This window comes from Citrus sinensis, chromosome 3, assembly GCF_022201045.2.
Source record: "Citrus sinensis cultivar Valencia sweet orange chromosome 3, DVS_A1.0, whole genome shotgun sequence".
NCBI lineage: Eukaryota > Viridiplantae > Streptophyta > Magnoliopsida > Sapindales > Rutaceae > Citrus > Citrus sinensis.
In genome coordinates, this window is record NC_068558.1 from 48,111,915 (window position 1) to 48,129,405 (window position 17,491).

Consider the following 17,491-nt stretch of genomic DNA (forward strand, 5'->3'; position numbering starts at 1 on the left):
AAATAAGACCCGAGTCCCGGAACATGTGTACTTTACCCGATCATCCTAAAAGGGGATTTTTTTTTAATTAAAAGGGAATGATTGTTGATTAGGATTTGATTTCATTCTCATCGTCGAGCTCGGCGAAGAACCAGGTTGGAATTTTTTTTCAGCTGCATAAAGAGAAGATTAGTCGAATCAGGATATAATGAAGAAAGAGGACGCACCGGATAAGGGTCGGACCTTGTCCGTGGATCCCAATGTACCTCGATGGGTTTGCCAGAACTGTCGCCACTTCCTTTGCATCGTCGGCGTCGACTCTTACGCCGACAAGTACTTGAACGACTCTTCTCGCTCCAGTTAGGTCTTTTTTTAAAAAAAATTCTTTACTCTTGCTTTTTCTGCGATTATTTTAAATTAGTTATTACTGTTGATTGTGGATTTTAGAGTTGTTTCCAACTGAATCATGTTGTTGAGTATCAACTACAAATTCAAGCATTTGTGTGTATGGGTTTCTGGTTTAATTGCTATATCTAGTCATATGGGCGATTGAGGTTTTATTCGGCAATTCAAACGGCGAGTTGTATCATTTGTGCCAATTTTGCAAAATTATGCCAATAAAAATTCGTAGACTTATTCTCTCTTAGAGTCTGGTTGTGAGATTAAATTGTCCCAAATCACCAAATGTGAGTTATTCGCAGTGTTCCCATGCAGACAAGAACACCTTTTCAGCTGTCAAACGTGCTTGTGGGTTTATGATTCATTAGTAATCAGTTCTATATGTCAACGTGTTGTGGCAAAACTTTCATATATTTTTCTTGGAAGGGTAATTGTTTCTAATCACTTTGGTTGAATGATCATGTGCAGCAATGCATGGTTCTTCAATCCATGCGTCCAACAGTGTGTTAGGTTCTACGCGAATGGACAATTCTTTTGTCGTGTTGCCGAAACAAAGACCCCAATCACATGGGGTACCTCCACGTCCTCGTGGCTCATCTGCCCAATCTGAGGCGAGTCAGTCTGGAAAGGCAATGGATGAATCGTTTGTAGTCATCTATAAATCTGAGTCTGCATCAGATGGAGGTGGGCCCCATATACCACCACCAGAAGGAGGAACTAATGGACCAATGCAGCCGAACAACTCCGGGTTCCACTCAACCATAACTGTTCTGAAGCGTGCATTTGAGATTGCCACATCCCAGACACAGGTGTCCTAATATGAAGGCTTCTGGATTGGTTAACAATTATTCTTTGATTGTTGAAGATTTTTTTGTGGCATTTGGATTATGATCTCTGTCTCTCTCTCTCTCTCAATTTCCAGGTTGAGCAACCTTTATGTCTCGAGTGCATGAGGGTGTTGTCTGATAAACTTGATAAGGAGGTTGATGATGTTACCAGGGACATTGAAGCATATGAAGCCTGCCTTCAGCGCTTGGAGGGAGAAGCCCGAGATGTTCTTAGTGAAGCCGATTTTCTTAAGGAGAAATTAAAGGTGCATATCCAAATTTGTTATTGATGCAATAAATCATTTTTGCGTTCCACTTTTGTAAACATTTGTTTCAATTTAGAAGTAGAAATATTTGGGCTAAATATGTGCAAGAAACGTCTCCACCCCTGCCCTGTTCTTTTCATGAACTGATTTCCTCCTCTAAACTGCCGTATTGATCCAAGAATCCTTAAAAAGCTTGTAGTGACTAAATGTTTTCCATCTGAGTCAAATATTTGTTTAATATTTTGTTGATGGCATTTAGATTGAGGAAGAGGAAAGAAAACTGGAAGCAGCAATTGAGGAAACAGAGAAACAGAATGCAGAAGTAAATGCTGAACTGAAGGAACTAGAGTTAAAATCTAAACGGTTTAAGGAACTGGAGGAGCGGTATTTTTTTAACATATACTAGTTAGCTAATCTAGTCTCTTTTGTGCATTTCCAGATAAAATCATAGTGTTATTGACTACATTTTATTTTGCTTTAAGTCCTTTCTTTTCTGATTTTGTACACTTTTACCTGGAAACACTCCAAAGATCTATAGTTGTTCTTACTTATGTTTCCCAAATTCAATGTTAACAGGTATTGGCAGGAGTTCAATAATTTTCAGTTTCAATTAATTGCTCATCAGGTGAGTTGTTGATAGGTCTTTCCTCCACTAGCATTATCCATTGAAATTAGTGTTAAATGGATTAAAAAGCTCCTTGGGCTTAAGCACTTGATTGTTTTGTTGTTTCTTTCCTAATGGTGCTGCAAAATCCTTTATTGATTCTTTTTTGGGGATGGTTACAGTAGAATAACGGTGTATTTTATCTGCGGACATTTATTTTAAGACATTGTAAATAGATAAGGGAAATGCTTCTTTTTCTTTTTTTTTGGTTTGGATAGTTGGAGAATTCACATTTCTTTTAATCATCTTAAGTGCAAATTTTGTGATCTTTTTGCAAGAAGACCATCAGTCAGCCTCTAGTGTTTTATTAATCTTTTACCCCTTCTTTTGTGATTGAAAAACTGTCTGCTGACAGGAAGAGAGGGATGCAATTTCGTCTAAGATAGAAGTTTCACAAGCACATTTAGAGTTGTTGAAGCGAACTAATGTACTTAATGATGCCTTCCCTATCTGGCACGATGGAGAATTTGGAACGATCAACAATTTTCGGCTTGGACGGCTTCCTAAAATCCCAGTAAGAATTCTTTTTTCATTTTTCATTGGCTTCCTACATACTGGTGGCTTCCTGAGGATTTCTTCCTTTTTTTCTTTCCATTTTGAGTTTTTTTTTCTCAAATATATTCCCTAAATAAGATGGGAATAATGGTTAACTTTTGATGTTTACTACATTGTGGAAACATTTAGGTTGAGTGGGATGAGATTAATGCTGCCTGGGGCCAAGCTTGCCTTCTCCTCCACACAATGTGTCAGTATTTTCGGCCAAAGTTCCCGTATCCTTTTTTTACGAGTTTGTGTTTTCTAGTCATTGTTGATGGTAGGCTCATACATTTGAGTATGTCCTCATCTAAGCAGATGGTTGTGCCTGTACAGCATGCCTGGTGCATGAGATGTGTGAACCATTTGGGAAAGTTATATCTCGTTATTCCTGTGTTATTTTTTACCGAAAAAGTTTTCATCGAAACAGTCTCACATGTCAGCTTTAGAAGGTATACCTGATACCAATTACATATACCTTCTTATCACATGGTTATGTCTTGAATGATAATTTATTCACTAATGTAGTCTGCGGCAGATACTGAGGTTGATGAATGTTTAGATTCCACTAATGGTCTAGATAGAGTATGTCTCGTATATTGTCTAACAATGTCAGACAGAGGTTGTCTTGGCAACATAGCTACTTATCTGGGTATTTTGTAGGAACAACTTATTTTGGGGATGTTATGGCAACCATCTCTAAGACTAAATTGTTGTATTTAGGAGCATACTGCGATAGAAATCCTTGTTCTTGCTCCTTAACTTAAAGCACATAAAAGCATCCTTAATAAGCAATTTTATACTTTTCTCTGAACCTATCTACAAAATGATATGTGATTGTGATATATCCTTAGCCAGCGATTTTCAGATATCGGATAAAAATCATTCCAATGGGGAGCTACCCACGAATAATGGACAGCAACAACAATACCTATGAATTGTAAGTTCTAACAACACCATTGATGTCGATTTTGAACTAATTCATGAGTTAAATGATTAGTTGAACGTGGAACCTGTATTCTTTTGGTACATGGTGCATAAAGTGCGATTTGATCTAATAGTTGACCAGTTAATTTGAATTTGGAGATGTCCTTATATTAAGTTTGTAGACATTGAAAAAATAAAATAAAATAAAAAAATAAAAAGCATTTGTAGATCCTGCCTCTATTTCAATTGTTGGTTTTTCACACTGTACTCTTCTGGGTGTTTTCACTAATGTGAATATATTCTTAGGTTCGGTCCAGTGAATTTGTTTTGGAGCACTCGCTATGACAAAGCAATGACATTGTTCTTGTCATGTCTCAAGGACTTTGCAGAATTTGCAAATTCTAAGGATCAAGAGAATAACATTCCACCAGATAAATGCTTTAAATTGCCCTATAAGTAAGTTTTCTTATCTGTATGAATGGGAACCACAAATATAATTGGATGTTTTTATCTTGATTCCCTCTCTCTGTTCAATTATACAAATTTTGCAGGATTGAAAATGACAAGGTGGAAAACTATTCAATCACGCAGAGCTTTAATAAGCAAGAGAATTGGACAAAAGCTCTCAAATACACCCTCTGTAATTTGAAATGGGCTCTCTTCTGGTTTGTTGGGAACACAAACTTCCAACCCGTTTCTGCCATGTCCTCACCTGCTGAAGTCTCGGCTGTAGGCTCTTTGTATGCAAAGCGTGGTGCTGACCTCAAATCTGTTGGTCGAAATTTGTCAAAGCCATGATATGTGAAGAAATGCAATCATTGTTAACCGGTGTGTAAATAGGAATCATTATGCTGTTCATAGCTTAATTGCTATTGTATAATAGGAGTTGTTTGGGATATCACAATTTGAAAAATAGAAATACGAGATCTCTGATCCTCCATTTCGTTTTAAAACATTTTTGAGGCCCAGATATCTTCGGATAAGAAATCTGGTAGGATGGCTGTGGTGGGAACAATTCATTATTACCATTCTGTGATAAATACAAAGAATTACAGTGGAGAAAATATGAGAACCTGGGGTACATCGTCAATGGTTTCAAGGGGGAAATTCTGGGCAAGCATGTTGCTATGACCTCGGTAGCGACTATGGTCCGTCTGGTTTATAATTGAAGGCAAGGTTTTTTTAAACCTTTATTTGTTTGATTTATTTTGGTGGCAATATTAATACCCGTTTTCCCAAACAGATATTTGTTTAAGCAGCAACCAGATACCTGATTCATCCTCATTTTTGAAGAAGCATATAAGAATCAAGATGCATGACAAATGTCAAAAAGAACAGGAAAAAAAATATTGCATGACAGCAGTTCATTTCCAGCACGAAAAAAATGCTTCTTTCATTCTACAAACAGTTTGATTATTCCCCAAGAAACAATAAGATGAAGGGTACATGCTTTCCATCCAGTCTAGTGGAAGTAAACAACACAACATCAAACCATCACAACAATAGCGTTGCGTGCAACAATTTGAAAAAGTGAACGCATGCACAAGCGCACAAATTTTATATAAAAAAAAATCTTTATTTATTCCCTCAGAAAACATTAACTTCACACAGAAGAAAAGAAAAAAAGAGGTAATAATGAATCGGCCAGCAATTGTGTTCCTGGTGGTAGCCACTGGTCTTGGAATACTCTCATTATCAGGCCCAGCCGAATCATTATCGTGTTCTGATGACTGCCCTGCACCCAATCCCCCTCCCCCTAGGGTTGAGTGTCATAAGGTGGAGAAAAGGTTTGCTCCATGCCTTCATTATATTAAAGGTAAAAGCAAACACCCCTCAAAAGATTGTTGCCGCGGCGTTAAGAAAATTTCTAAGCACGTAAAAACCAAGGCGGATAAAAAAGCTTTATGCAAATGTATTCAGAGATGTTTGCGGGGTGTTGACCATTATGCTAAAAGTTGCATCCCTTCAATTCCCAAGAAATGTGGAATCAATTTTACTCTCCCTCCAGTTGATGCTAAAACCAAGTGTTCCAAGTACGTACGTACTGTGAATCCTATTATATATGTATTATAGGATTCACCGTAGCTACGCACCCCTAACCACTATAGCTAGCTTTAGCTTTTTCTTCTCTTTTCTTTTGCTTATTTTTAATGCATGCATAACATATATATAATTGCATATTTGCATGTGCATGAAAGTTTCTGATATTCATATTTTTTTCTCGTGCAGGATTACTATGTTTGATTAATTGCTGCGGGATCACTTGTTCGTGGAGATGTTTCCCTGCATGTTGCGCATGCCAACAACAAGAAGTATTTGTTTTTTTTTATATATATCGCAATACGCAAAGACGTACGCAAATAAATTCTGTCCAAGGACATGCAGCAGCTGGCTAATGAGTCTGTCTAATAATAATTGATAAACGATGTCGCGTAAACTAGAGTGGCTATATATGTATTTGATAGATATACTTGTAAAAATGAAATTATTATTATTATTATTTATGTATGATGTTATGATCTCCTTTCTCATTTGTTTTTTTCCTTTTTTACTCCCCTCCGATCAATAATTGTAAAAGATCATCCTTATATATATATATATAGAAAATTATTAAAAAAGAATATAAAAGTTAGATGAACATTATATTGTATAATGGAAACATGATCATTTGGGTAAATTAATTAGCACCGACAATCAGACTTGTCTTGGTCGACATAGCTACCTGTATGGGATATGCATGCAACTCCAAGACTAATTAATTAATACACTAGCATGTTCTTTCTCCCATAAATTTATAGTAATACGTAGAGCAAGGAAAGCAATATGCATATGCATCCAGATCCAGTCTGTTTGAATAAACAAATTAAAATGACTTGGCACAAACTCTCAAATTAATACATACCCTCTGTAATATGAGGTGGGCTCTCTACTGGTTTGGCTGGAATACAAATTCAATCTATGGATGTTGACCCATATGTGTAAATAGATATCAATATGCAGTTCACAGCATAATTTCTATTGTGTTATAGGGCTGGTTTAGGATACTGAAGTTTGAAATTACAAATAGAAGCCCCCTGATTCTCCATGTCATTTTAACTTAAGAGTTCCAAAATATCTTTAGACAAAAAAAAAAAAAAGAGGTCATATGGAGGGAGTATGGTCGATTAAATATTATCATTTTGAGATCAACGTGTATATCGACCACCAAAAATCACCTAGCTATATATTGACAAGAAAATAACAATGTGGCCAGCTAGGAAACCCATCTCAACACAGCTCTATGTGCATTCGATGTATGTCAATAGTTGCCTCAGCTGATTAATGGAGATTGTTTGAGCAAGAAAAAGATCGATCGAAGAAAGTTGTTAAATTTATATATATTATCTTCAGTATTCATCGATGATGCATGACGACAGCAATTTATTTCCAGCACGATAAATAAAATGGCACTTTACTCTTACACATTCCCTGCAAATATTGCAACCTCAATTTGTCCAACAATATGAAGATGTTTATTCCATCCTGTCACTGGTAGAAGAAGTAAACAATACAACTTAAATATGAAAATCACGAGATATATATGCATGCAACAACCTGAAGAAACTGAACTCATGCACAATTACACACGCGCGCGGGCGCGCACACACACACATATATATACATATCACCTTATTCCCTCACAAAATTAAAAATCAACACACAAATATAAATAAAAAGAAAAAGAAGCAATAATGAATTGGACAATTGTGTTCCTACTCCTAGCAAATCTTGCATTACTTTCATGGTCAGCCTCATCCATTGAAGACCTTGACCCTCCACCCAATGCAGCTCCCTCTTTGCTTTCATGTGATGAGGTCATTCTTGACTTAGTTCCATGCCTCAGTTATCTTAGAGGTGAAACCAAACAGCCCTCAGCAGCATGCTGTTCCGGCGCTCAGAAAATTTCTAATGGAGCAAAATCCCAGGCGGCCAAGAAAGATGTATGCACATGTATTCAGAAATCTTTGGCATCCGTTGGGCCTTATGATAAAAATCTCATCCCTTTAATTCCACAGAAATGTGGAATCCCACTTACTCTCCCTCCGATTGATGCTAAAACGGACTGTTCCAAGTACTCTCCCTAGCTATATAGCTTTATCTCTCTTTCTCTCTTTTCTCTCTCTCTTTCTTTTTTTTTCCTGTTTTTATGTTTTTATTATGCATGCATGAACGCTACTGATTGATAATTTTATCATGCAGGGTTGCTATTTATGTTTGATTAATCACGGCGGGATTACACGTGGAAATGTTCCAATCTCCATACTGTACGTGCTAGAAGGAATTTTATTGTAATACATTATAAATACACAGAATAAATTCTGGCCAGGGACAGAGCAGTCAGTCAAATGAGGGAGAGAAAAAAAAAAAAAAAAAGCGATGTCGCTTTAATTGTTTTTACTTAGAAGTAGCTATGTATTTCGTAATAATAAGTATTATTTACGTGATGTTATGGTCTTCTTTATCAAGTTTTCTTTTTGTCCATAATTACAAAAAACTGGGAAAAAGAAAATCATGCTTAACAGAACGACCGTCTTTTGGTGTTTTGTCAGAAACCATGACGGTTAAATTGGTACTGGACGTGTACGCATGTACAAAACGGTCCGCTTCACTTGAAATTAGAAACTAAAACTACTGCGTAAGAAATATGAACTTAAGATTTGCTTGAACGAGAACGACTGCTTTTCAACCAATTTTCTTTGACTGGCCACCCGAATTCATATCTTAAGAGAGACAATAGCAAAAATTAATATGTGTTTTTGGATTTTGCCCACCCTTAAAATAAAATAAAATAAAATCTATATCTCCTTCCTCCATTTCCTCTATCCTCTTATAGTTAGCTTTGAAAAAAAAAATTCTTATTTTGGGTAAATAAATGTTAGGACCCAAGATTCTATACCGGGTAGAGAATAAATAATAAATAGAAAATAGAAAATAAATAGAGAATCAAACCAATCACATAATATAAGAATTTACATGAAAAACTCTAAAGAAAAACCATGGTTGTCAAGGACAATGAGAGAAATTCGGTCAAAATCTCAATAACATTCAATCTTTCAATAAATTTATTGTTTCTCTCACATTAGAAACTGTGTTAATTATTGTATTACATCAGCGAGTGAACCCAACATTTTTATATATAATAATTATTTCTTATAGGAGAACTTTTTTTTTCCCTTGTATATAAGTTGTATTCCTCCTAAAATAAGTTAAGTACAAAGAGAAAATTACTTATTTCTCAAAATTATCTTAAAGAAGAAAATGTCTTAAAAAAATTTTATTAAAAAAAGAAATGTATTTCCTCACAAAGTACACATTAATCAATCATTCAGATAAACATTTTATGTTAAGACGACCAAGTGTTTGATGCAAATCCTGAAGTATATAATGAAATGTCCACTTGACAGAATTCGTATTACACTTATGTTGTGTTTACTTGCTGGAGTGGGAGTGAGGAGTGTGGATTCCGGCGACTGCAGCGTTAACTTAATAAAAATGGGGAGGGATTGGGAGTCCCACTCCGTGGGCCCCACCCATTTTTGGAGTGGGGAGTGGGAGTGGGACTCCGATTGGGGGAGGTGTGAGCGGGTGACCGCTCCCTCCTCTCCCATTTCTATCCTTTTTTTATTTTATGTTTTATAAGTAATAAAAAAAAATAAATAATATTATATTTATTTAAATAATAATATTATATTTAACTAAATAATAATTTACATTGATTCTAAGTTAAAATTATTTTTAAATAATATTATTATATTAATAGAGAATTAATAAATATAATATTATTATATTTATTTTAAAAATGATAGTACTATATTTATTTAATAATAATAATAAATACTTTATTCTAAGAAAATATTAATTTTGTACTAAATAATATTATATTATTATTTTATATAATAATAAATTTAATATAATTATATTAAATAAAATAACATTTCATTTTATATTAAAATTACAATTAATAATTTATTGTTCATAATTAAGAATATTAATAATTATAATAAATTTACAAATATAATAAAATAAATATTATTCATTAAATATATTTTTTATTAGTTTTGTAATTAAAAATTATAATTCTTTAAATAAGGATAAAATTGTAATTTGAAACTATTTACTCCAAATCCAAGACAAAGTAAACACATAAATTGGATTCTGATCTCCATTCCATGCTTCCATTCCAGTGTAAGTAAACAACCTACTCCCACTCCCACTCCACACTCCCAATCCTAGGATTCCCACTCCCCAGGATTCCCAATCCAATCCAAAAAGTAAACGCTACCTTAGTGTTGTTGACATAGACAAACTGCTCAAATGAATAAGCAAGGATTAAGCAAGCAAGCAATACAACCAGTATAGTGGACAAGGCTGTACAATGAATGAAAGCTGAGGTTGCTGTGTCACTCTTCAGGAAGCAAACAAGAATTATATATCCTCGCAAAAACAGATGTGTGTGTGTGTGTGTTTTTTAAGTTATATTTTAATGACCATTTAACTCCCTTTCTAACTCATATGAGTAGGGTTCAAACTCCAAATCTCTTATTATCCAAGCATAGCAACAATTATAGGAATATAATACAGACAGTGGCCAGGAGTAGGCCGTCCAAAATTTGGGAGAATTTTTTAATTTTATTTAGAGAATGACATTACATACATAACTAGAACTGGTATATTTATAAGTTGGTCATTCTATATAAATTTAAAAACGGATCATATAAATTTAATACAAAACCCAATTACCCATCATACCCACTAAAGGTGCTTTTGTTTGCCACCTTCAATTTTCTTCCTTTTAGTTTAATAACTAGGAAATAGAACCGCGACTCACGCAGCTTTTAAAAAAATTTAATATTATCTTTTTTTTCTTATTCTACTTTTAACGAATTATTCTATTCGATTTAGAGGCAAAACTTCCAAAATAAAAAATAAAAAAAATAAAGCAAAACTAAAACCAAAAAAACTTTTTAATTATTTAAAATTACATTAGTTAAATTAACACAACAGAAATAGAAGTACCATAAATGCACCTTGTCTAAGCCAAAACCTTGGAAACCTGAGGCTGATATATCACTGCGAGGCCACCTGGAGAAGGAGCAAAAGATGCATCACAGTAGTGAATTCGAGAGAGGTGAGTATTGCAGGCCAGCAATTATGGGTGATGATATCAATGGCGCGGCAATAGTCAGGGCCAATATCAGCCTGGCTATTAAGGAAGAATATAACAATCTCATTTCAGTGTGATTTCAGCTCCATTAACGCGTCCCAGCACTTCGTTAGGCCTCAGCTAGCTTCAAATCTTATTGCAAGATCGTAGTCTGGTTTCATATTGTTGTTGAGGCGATCATCCCTGCTGATTGCATTTGCAATATTTGCCATGATCAGGCAAGTGATGGCCAAAATAAAAAAAACATATATTTTAGAGCCATTACTATTTTGTATTCTTTTACATTGTGTTTATGTTTACGTGGGATATCATATTTTTGTTGCTATTTATAAATTAAGGTGAGGTAAAGGAGAAGAGTGATTAAAAATGTTTATAAATTATTGCTTAATTTATGATCAAGAAGGTTTCAATTAGAGAAGATAGTGGGTCTTTTGATGAATTGTTACATATTAATTGTGTAATAACAATCAAATTAATTATGAGAAGATGAAAAATTAAATCTGAAAGAAATTTCTCTATTTATTAGATAATAGAGAATATACAAAGATGAGAAATTGTGATGACACATCACCTCTTGTAGTCCCAACTTTATATAAATATATAGATATGTCCCTACCTATACACACACACACACACATATACACATATACATCTAACCAAAGTCAAAATAGTAATTGAAATAGAATGAAAATACATTAGCCACAAGTTAGAAAATAAAGTACACATTTTATTTAATTATTTACATTAGTACAACAACAAAGCAATTGAAAGGAACATTGTAACCGATTCCTAGCCTACTTAAATTCTTAGCAATCAACTTCGTAAGGCAATAGACAATAACAATTAAAAACAAAATTTAGCCCACCCTAAAAAAAACATGGCTTTGCCCTTGGAAACAGATGCATGTAGTACTAAAATAAGACATAGAAAGCAAATGCAATAATATAAGATAATACTGTAAAGCTCATGGTGAGAAATATATACAAGAAATTTCATAACATTTTTGTTTGTTCTTTGGATTGGCGCAACCTGAAAACTTTCGTTAGGGGGCTGCAAGAATAAAATTTGATTATATATTTTTATTATTGACTTCTTAAAGGATAAAATATTGGTTGCCTTTTGGGTGTAGTTCGGTTGGTCTCAGATGCAGTTTGCACTCACTATCACTTGAGTTGAAATAACGAAACGATATAAGCAAATATTGTTGTTTAGTGGATGAGGTTCCTCATCTTCATCCAAACTTTTGAAAAACCAAAAAAAAAGGATACAATACTCGATGACAAATTAAACAAAGAAACTAGATAGTAAGCTAACATTGTAAAATTAGAGAGTGGCGCAATAACAAATTTAGATATGAGTTAAAAAAAAAAGTTTTTAAATTTAATATTGAATTGTTGAGTTGTGTCTCACATTGACTAGTAAAAGGAAGATACTTAGGTTTATAAGGTGGTACTGTCACTCCACCTAAAAAATTAGTCTTTTGGATTAAATACCTAAAAATCTTATGTTAAGTTCCCCCAATAAGAACTAGAGAAGAAAATTAGAAAATTATGATTTGCTTCTTTAAAAAATACAAATTATAATAAAAATATAATAAATGTGTAAGGATTTTAGAGATGTTGTGGGTGACTAGATCATTTATAGTAAAAGCTAGAATACAAAGGAGTAAATATATAGGTATATATCATGACATGCAATTTGGTGAATTTTAATTAGTGTAGGGATATTTTTCAATTTATATTGTGTAATTCAGTACATAACATTTGTATATTAAAGAAAATCCAAAATTTTACTGTTAAGCCGAGTTGGATCTGCCATAAAGAAATGGAAGACTTTTTTCACCATTTTGATCCAAATAATTCCATGTTTTGGTATAAAGATTTGATTTGAGCGACAAATCATTCGTTACTGATTGAAGGTACAGGGAAAAATGTGCATGCCGCTTTATACACACAGAAAAATTCTACTTGCGATTGATTATTGGAAGGGAGAAAAAGGAACCAAAACAGGCGCACAAGATTTATTGCTTCGTAGCTGCAGCATTTGGTTTTTGAAATTGCTGAAGTTTTCGTAAATCTTTCTAATATTTTATGCCTGGATACCTATTTGAGATATTGGTTGAAACAAATAATTGCAGGCATTGCTTTGCCACTGGCTCGCTCGCTTATATGGATAACTAAATAAATGTAGGATGTTGACAAGATAGTGGTTGGAATATTCAATTTATTATATAAATTGGTTAATTCTGATTTCCCAACGTGCACGTTAATTAAGAATGTATCCCATTTTTCCTTTGCATATGGACAGCGGGACTACATTTTCTTTTGTAACAAGCCTTGCCGTGTTTATCCACTTCCTTCCTTCAGTGGTCAAGAGAACAAGTCGTTAGATATTCCAGAAATAACTGTTGAGGAACACATCAAGGGAGGGACTTTTTTGTTCGTTGACCAAAGGGATTCGACCCTTTGACTTGAGCCTTTCTTCGAGGTATGTAATCCACAGTTGCTCTTCTTCATGTTTTTTTTTTTTTATTTTGGAGGGAGAAAATAGAACCAAAAAAGGCACACAAAATTCATTCTCTTTTAGCTGCATTATTTGAGATACTGTTTGTTCGAAAACTAATAAATTAAGACCTAGTATGTGACTGGATTTGCCCCATTAATTATCTAAGATAGCTTCCTCTGCAAGAGCACATTAAAGCACATCTGTAGTAGCAGGGCAGATGTTATTGTTATTATGTACACACTACATTTGGGTCAAATCACTAAAATCATTTCTCTACAACAGGTACACCTCATTCTCAATCTTTGGCAGTGAAGTCAGGCTCTGCTGGCTTCTGAGGAATTAGTGGAGGCAGTAATCTCTGCGGCAATCTAGTGCCACTGGAACCATTCTGCCGCAACCGCAACGGGTGTAATAGATTGGCAGCAAATTTTGACGCATACATGGTGGCACCAAGGCTCGTTAAAGCCCCAGCCTCTGTTGCCAAAGCATCTTGCAGCCTGTCTTCAGCTTCTTGTAAGGATTGAGCAAGCTTCTTCTTACTGTGCCGGCGCCATGCTGCTTGTATAAAGCATGCTGCCCATGTCCTCCACTGCACCGAGTGGAACCTGAAACCTTCCCCCAATAAGTGAAGTGTGCAACAATATATAGTAATTATATTTCATAACATCTCTGCTATAACGGTCATTTATGCAATAAATTCAAAAAAGACTTGCCTGAAAGCGTGCTGAAGCTGCTTGCTATGAAGACGCCGAAACTGAGAGGCAACAGACTTCAAGTCATCAGCCATGAGAGAAAAAGCTTCAACCTCTGTTAAAGCTTGTACGGTCCTAGTTGAAAGAGGACGATTGGAAGATGATTGAGGATCCAATGCCCATGTAAGGAGTGCTTCTCCACAGAAGTCACCAGCCTTGAGATAAACAGCATTAAAGAAACCGGTTCTTCCACCATAAGTGGTCGTACTCACTAGATTGCCTCTCATAACAAAAAGCATCTCCTCAACTGGATCACCCTCACGAACAATGAAGCTCTTCTCTGTGTAAAGAACTGGCTTGAGGTGATCACACATTGCATCCAACAATTGATCATCCATTTTCTCAAACATTGGCACCTAAGAGTTAGGTGGTGGAAACAATTTAACCTTCTGCTTTCTGAGTGAAAATTAAGTACAAGGTTAAGCAAAGTACTCACCCTCATTAGGAGATCCCAGCAAAGATGGCGCTTAATATCTCTTCTGAGATCTTTAGGGAGATTACGAAGCAAACCCTCTTCCTCAACACCTCTTGTTTCTTGCCATTTATACTGTTCATACCGCCTAATTCTGTCCCTCAGATTTTCGGGGAGCATACGGTGGGACATCCACTGTTCTGCATCTTGCCTTTTCACTCTCATTTCCTCTAATCTTACAGTTGTAGATTCCAGATATTTCTGCAAAAGCAGAAGAGGAAACGATGATTAGCAGTTCATCAAATCACGCACCATGGCAAATTCATTTAGAAATGTTGGAATGAAAATACCCATTTTGTGTGCTTTTGTCAATGAAATTATGCAACAGATCAAAAGAGGAGAGCATAATCTCAGTAATGAGAACACTACTGACAGAATAATTTAAAGACGTCATATTGTTACATGGACGTTTTAGACAATCTAAATGAAAAGTAGATGCACAAGGAGAGTTAAGCTTATATCTGATCAGTGTATATGCTTACAACATTATTTCAAAAAAGAATTTATTACCTGCATGTTGCCAATAAGTAAGGCAAATAAAACCAATCCCGAAATGGATATGAAGATGGCAAAGAAAACCTCCCCAACAAAAGTGCTTGTTTTGAGATTTTGGCCCAGGGAACTGTAAGATAGAGCAAGTCAGAAGCACATTTCAAATAAACCTTTCTTACATATCATATGTGCATACTAACCTAAGATTACGCAGACCCCACCAAAAGCAGTAAAAGAATTTCTTCGGAAAATCATGTTCCTCCACCACCCTTGATTGGAGAGCATCGATAGATATTCCAAAGTTGAACATGGATGAATTCTTTATCTCATCTGGACTTATAAACGGACATGAACCGTGCAGAAGTGTATTATTTGATCCATGGAATTCTCCACAGTACAAATTCGTAGTACAATTACTCGTATCATTCAACTTCCGACATACATCACGCCAGCAACTATCTTGCCGTTCTATGGAGTACAAGTACCAACAAGCCCCAAATATCTACATGTCACATTTTGTTCAACAATCAGAAAAATCCATTCGGTTGCTTACAAAGGTGTCACAGAAACATATATCACAAGCAACAACTTACATGACTGGCTAGCATATAAAGAAAGAGATTTAAAGCAGCTCCAGCCCATGCCGTTTCAGTGAGTATGCCAGAAGTTCTTTTTACATCATTGTACAGTGGATAAATCCGAGCAATTCTTGGAACATACTGGCAGAAAATAATAGTTTTCAACATCTCCTTTGCCACCAATGGAACTGGGCCTTTCACTGCAGGGACGATAATTAAAACTACCAGCTGGAAAAGATGAAACAGGAATCATTGTTATAAATTGCAAAACTAAATGAAATGCCAGCTATTAAACAAATGAATTCGTAATAAGGGAAGGACACAAACCTGTGGTAGAGGAAGAATGGCAAGGATGTCAACAATGAAGTATGACATTAAGTATCTTTTGGCTATAGCCTTAGGATCATCAACCAACTCACCCCTACCAAATACTCGAGAAGAACGGGCAATAAACCCAGTGCGGAATTGAAAGATTATGCGTAGTATGTAAAAGGTATCAATGAATGAACGAAGGACACAAGCAGTGATTTCCAAAGTCTTATCCAAACCAAGGCATTTCCTTTTGCCATCAATCACTGGCATGTAAAAGAACAATGGATCTATTGACAATGCAATTACACAAGAGAGCACAAATATTTTGTTCCACCACTGAAGAAATGGACCTTGTGGGTCGAGAATTCTCTTCTCAGAGACAGATTTTTTTTCAGATTGCATAACATGGGAACGAAAGCTCAATGGCTTCTTCCAGCTTTTAATTCTTTCTGAACCCATTTCATATCCTCTCCGAATACTATCCATAACGGCACTTAGAGTTGGTCTCATTACTCTTGGATAAAATCCATCATCATTGGATGGTTTCTGTTCTGAATAAGAATTCTCTGAATTCCAATCGTCAAACCTGGACAAAACAATAGACATAGCAAATTCCCTCAACCAATTCATCAATAGGAGGCAAGCCCAGAAAAAGAATATGAGAAAGAGAACAAACATAAATTGATTACGGTACAAATTTGTAATTCATAATGAAAATTCGTACATTCATTATAGGAAACGAAGAGCGATTTTGACATGCATAAGTCAAGATTGGTCATTTAACAAAAAAAGAAGGGAAAAAAAAAGAGAAATTTGAAGGGCAAAAGGAACTAACCTTACAAATTTAACTCTCTCGGTATTCATAACTTCCTTCTGATCTTGAAGTCCAAGCCTGCAAAAGTTCAACTTTATATATAATCTAGTAAACTAAGACTAATGTATGCAATAGGTATAACTATTTGTGAAATATATACTCTGATTATTATAAAAGAATTGGTCAATTGATGTACCAATAGTTGCATTATCAAATTTATAATTATGCCTTGATCACTATCTACTTCATACCTAACAATTGTTGTTATGAGAATAAAAATTATATATATAGCACTTAAATATGTTTCCCTTTTTTTTTTCCATTTCAAGCGACAAATCGAACACAAATACAGAGAAAACAACCAAAAGTTTTAAGTTTAAAAAACAAACTGGAAAACAGTCAAATATTTACAGGTTTAGTTTTCAAAGATAATGAACAAAGTAACACATGAAAATTTATTTAAGTAAAAAACACCCAGAAAACCAAGAAGTAAGGGCTCTGGCTTTATGAAACGGTGGTTTCTTGGTCACAAAGTTTTCTTATGATCCAAACAGAAATCGAATAAACATAAGAAGAAAGAATTGTTGGCGTTGCTTTTACGTACCTGTTGTTCTAACGACCGATGGGGAGTAGAAGAAATGGGTTAGATGTTTGGGGAAAAAACTGAAATTATTTCGACTGGTAAACGAAGAAGAAAGTTCGTGGAGCGAGTGCAAGCCTCTAATGACAGTTACCGGCTGCGTTCTCAAAGAGAGGGAAACACATT

General features: G+C 35.0%; 4 protein-coding genes across 4 annotated transcripts; 3 read left to right on the forward strand and 1 right to left on the reverse strand.

Annotated features, from left to right (window-relative positions):
- On the forward strand, positions 1 to 4,551 carry LOC102619358 (beclin-1-like protein). Its single transcript, XM_006491203.4, has 10 exons — positions 1 to 338; positions 847 to 1,187; positions 1,301 to 1,471; positions 1,731 to 1,855; positions 2,048 to 2,096; positions 2,491 to 2,649; positions 2,820 to 2,905; positions 3,538 to 3,609; positions 3,903 to 4,052; positions 4,148 to 4,551. The coding sequence occupies exons 1-10, from the start codon at positions 188 to 190 to the stop codon at positions 4,392 to 4,394; spliced, it is 1,551 nt and encodes a 516-aa protein (XP_006491266.1). The 5' UTR covers positions 1 to 187; the 3' UTR covers positions 4,395 to 4,551.
- Positions 4,552 to 4,704: 153 nt separating this feature from the next.
- Positions 4,705 to 6,140, forward strand: LOC127901095 (probable non-specific lipid-transfer protein 2). The gene is made up of 2 exons (XM_052437195.1): positions 4,705 to 5,629; positions 5,826 to 6,140. The coding sequence occupies exons 1-2, from the start codon at positions 5,232 to 5,234 to the stop codon at positions 5,842 to 5,844; spliced, it is 417 nt and encodes a 138-aa protein (XP_052293155.1). The 5' UTR covers positions 4,705 to 5,231; the 3' UTR covers positions 5,845 to 6,140.
- A 1,125-nt stretch (positions 6,141 to 7,265) lies between these two features.
- LOC102619064 (probable non-specific lipid-transfer protein 2) lies at positions 7,266 to 8,074 on the forward strand. The gene is made up of 2 exons (XM_006491202.3): positions 7,266 to 7,707; positions 7,836 to 8,074. The coding sequence occupies exons 1-2, from the start codon at positions 7,328 to 7,330 to the stop codon at positions 7,852 to 7,854; spliced, it is 399 nt and encodes a 132-aa protein (XP_006491265.1). The 5' UTR covers positions 7,266 to 7,327; the 3' UTR covers positions 7,855 to 8,074.
- Positions 8,075 to 13,347: 5,273 nt separating this feature from the next.
- On the reverse strand, positions 13,348 to 17,491 carry LOC102618760 (cyclic nucleotide-gated ion channel 1). Its single transcript, XM_006491201.4, has 9 exons — positions 17,330 to 17,491; positions 16,747 to 16,803; positions 15,927 to 16,497; positions 15,615 to 15,827; positions 15,222 to 15,523; positions 15,040 to 15,151; positions 14,494 to 14,730; positions 14,019 to 14,413; positions 13,348 to 13,910 (listed from the first exon to the last, which is right to left on the reverse strand). The coding sequence occupies exons 2-9, from the start codon at positions 16,773 to 16,775 to the stop codon at positions 13,601 to 13,603; spliced, it is 2,169 nt and encodes a 722-aa protein (XP_006491264.1). The 5' UTR covers positions 16,776 to 16,803; positions 17,330 to 17,491; the 3' UTR covers positions 13,348 to 13,600.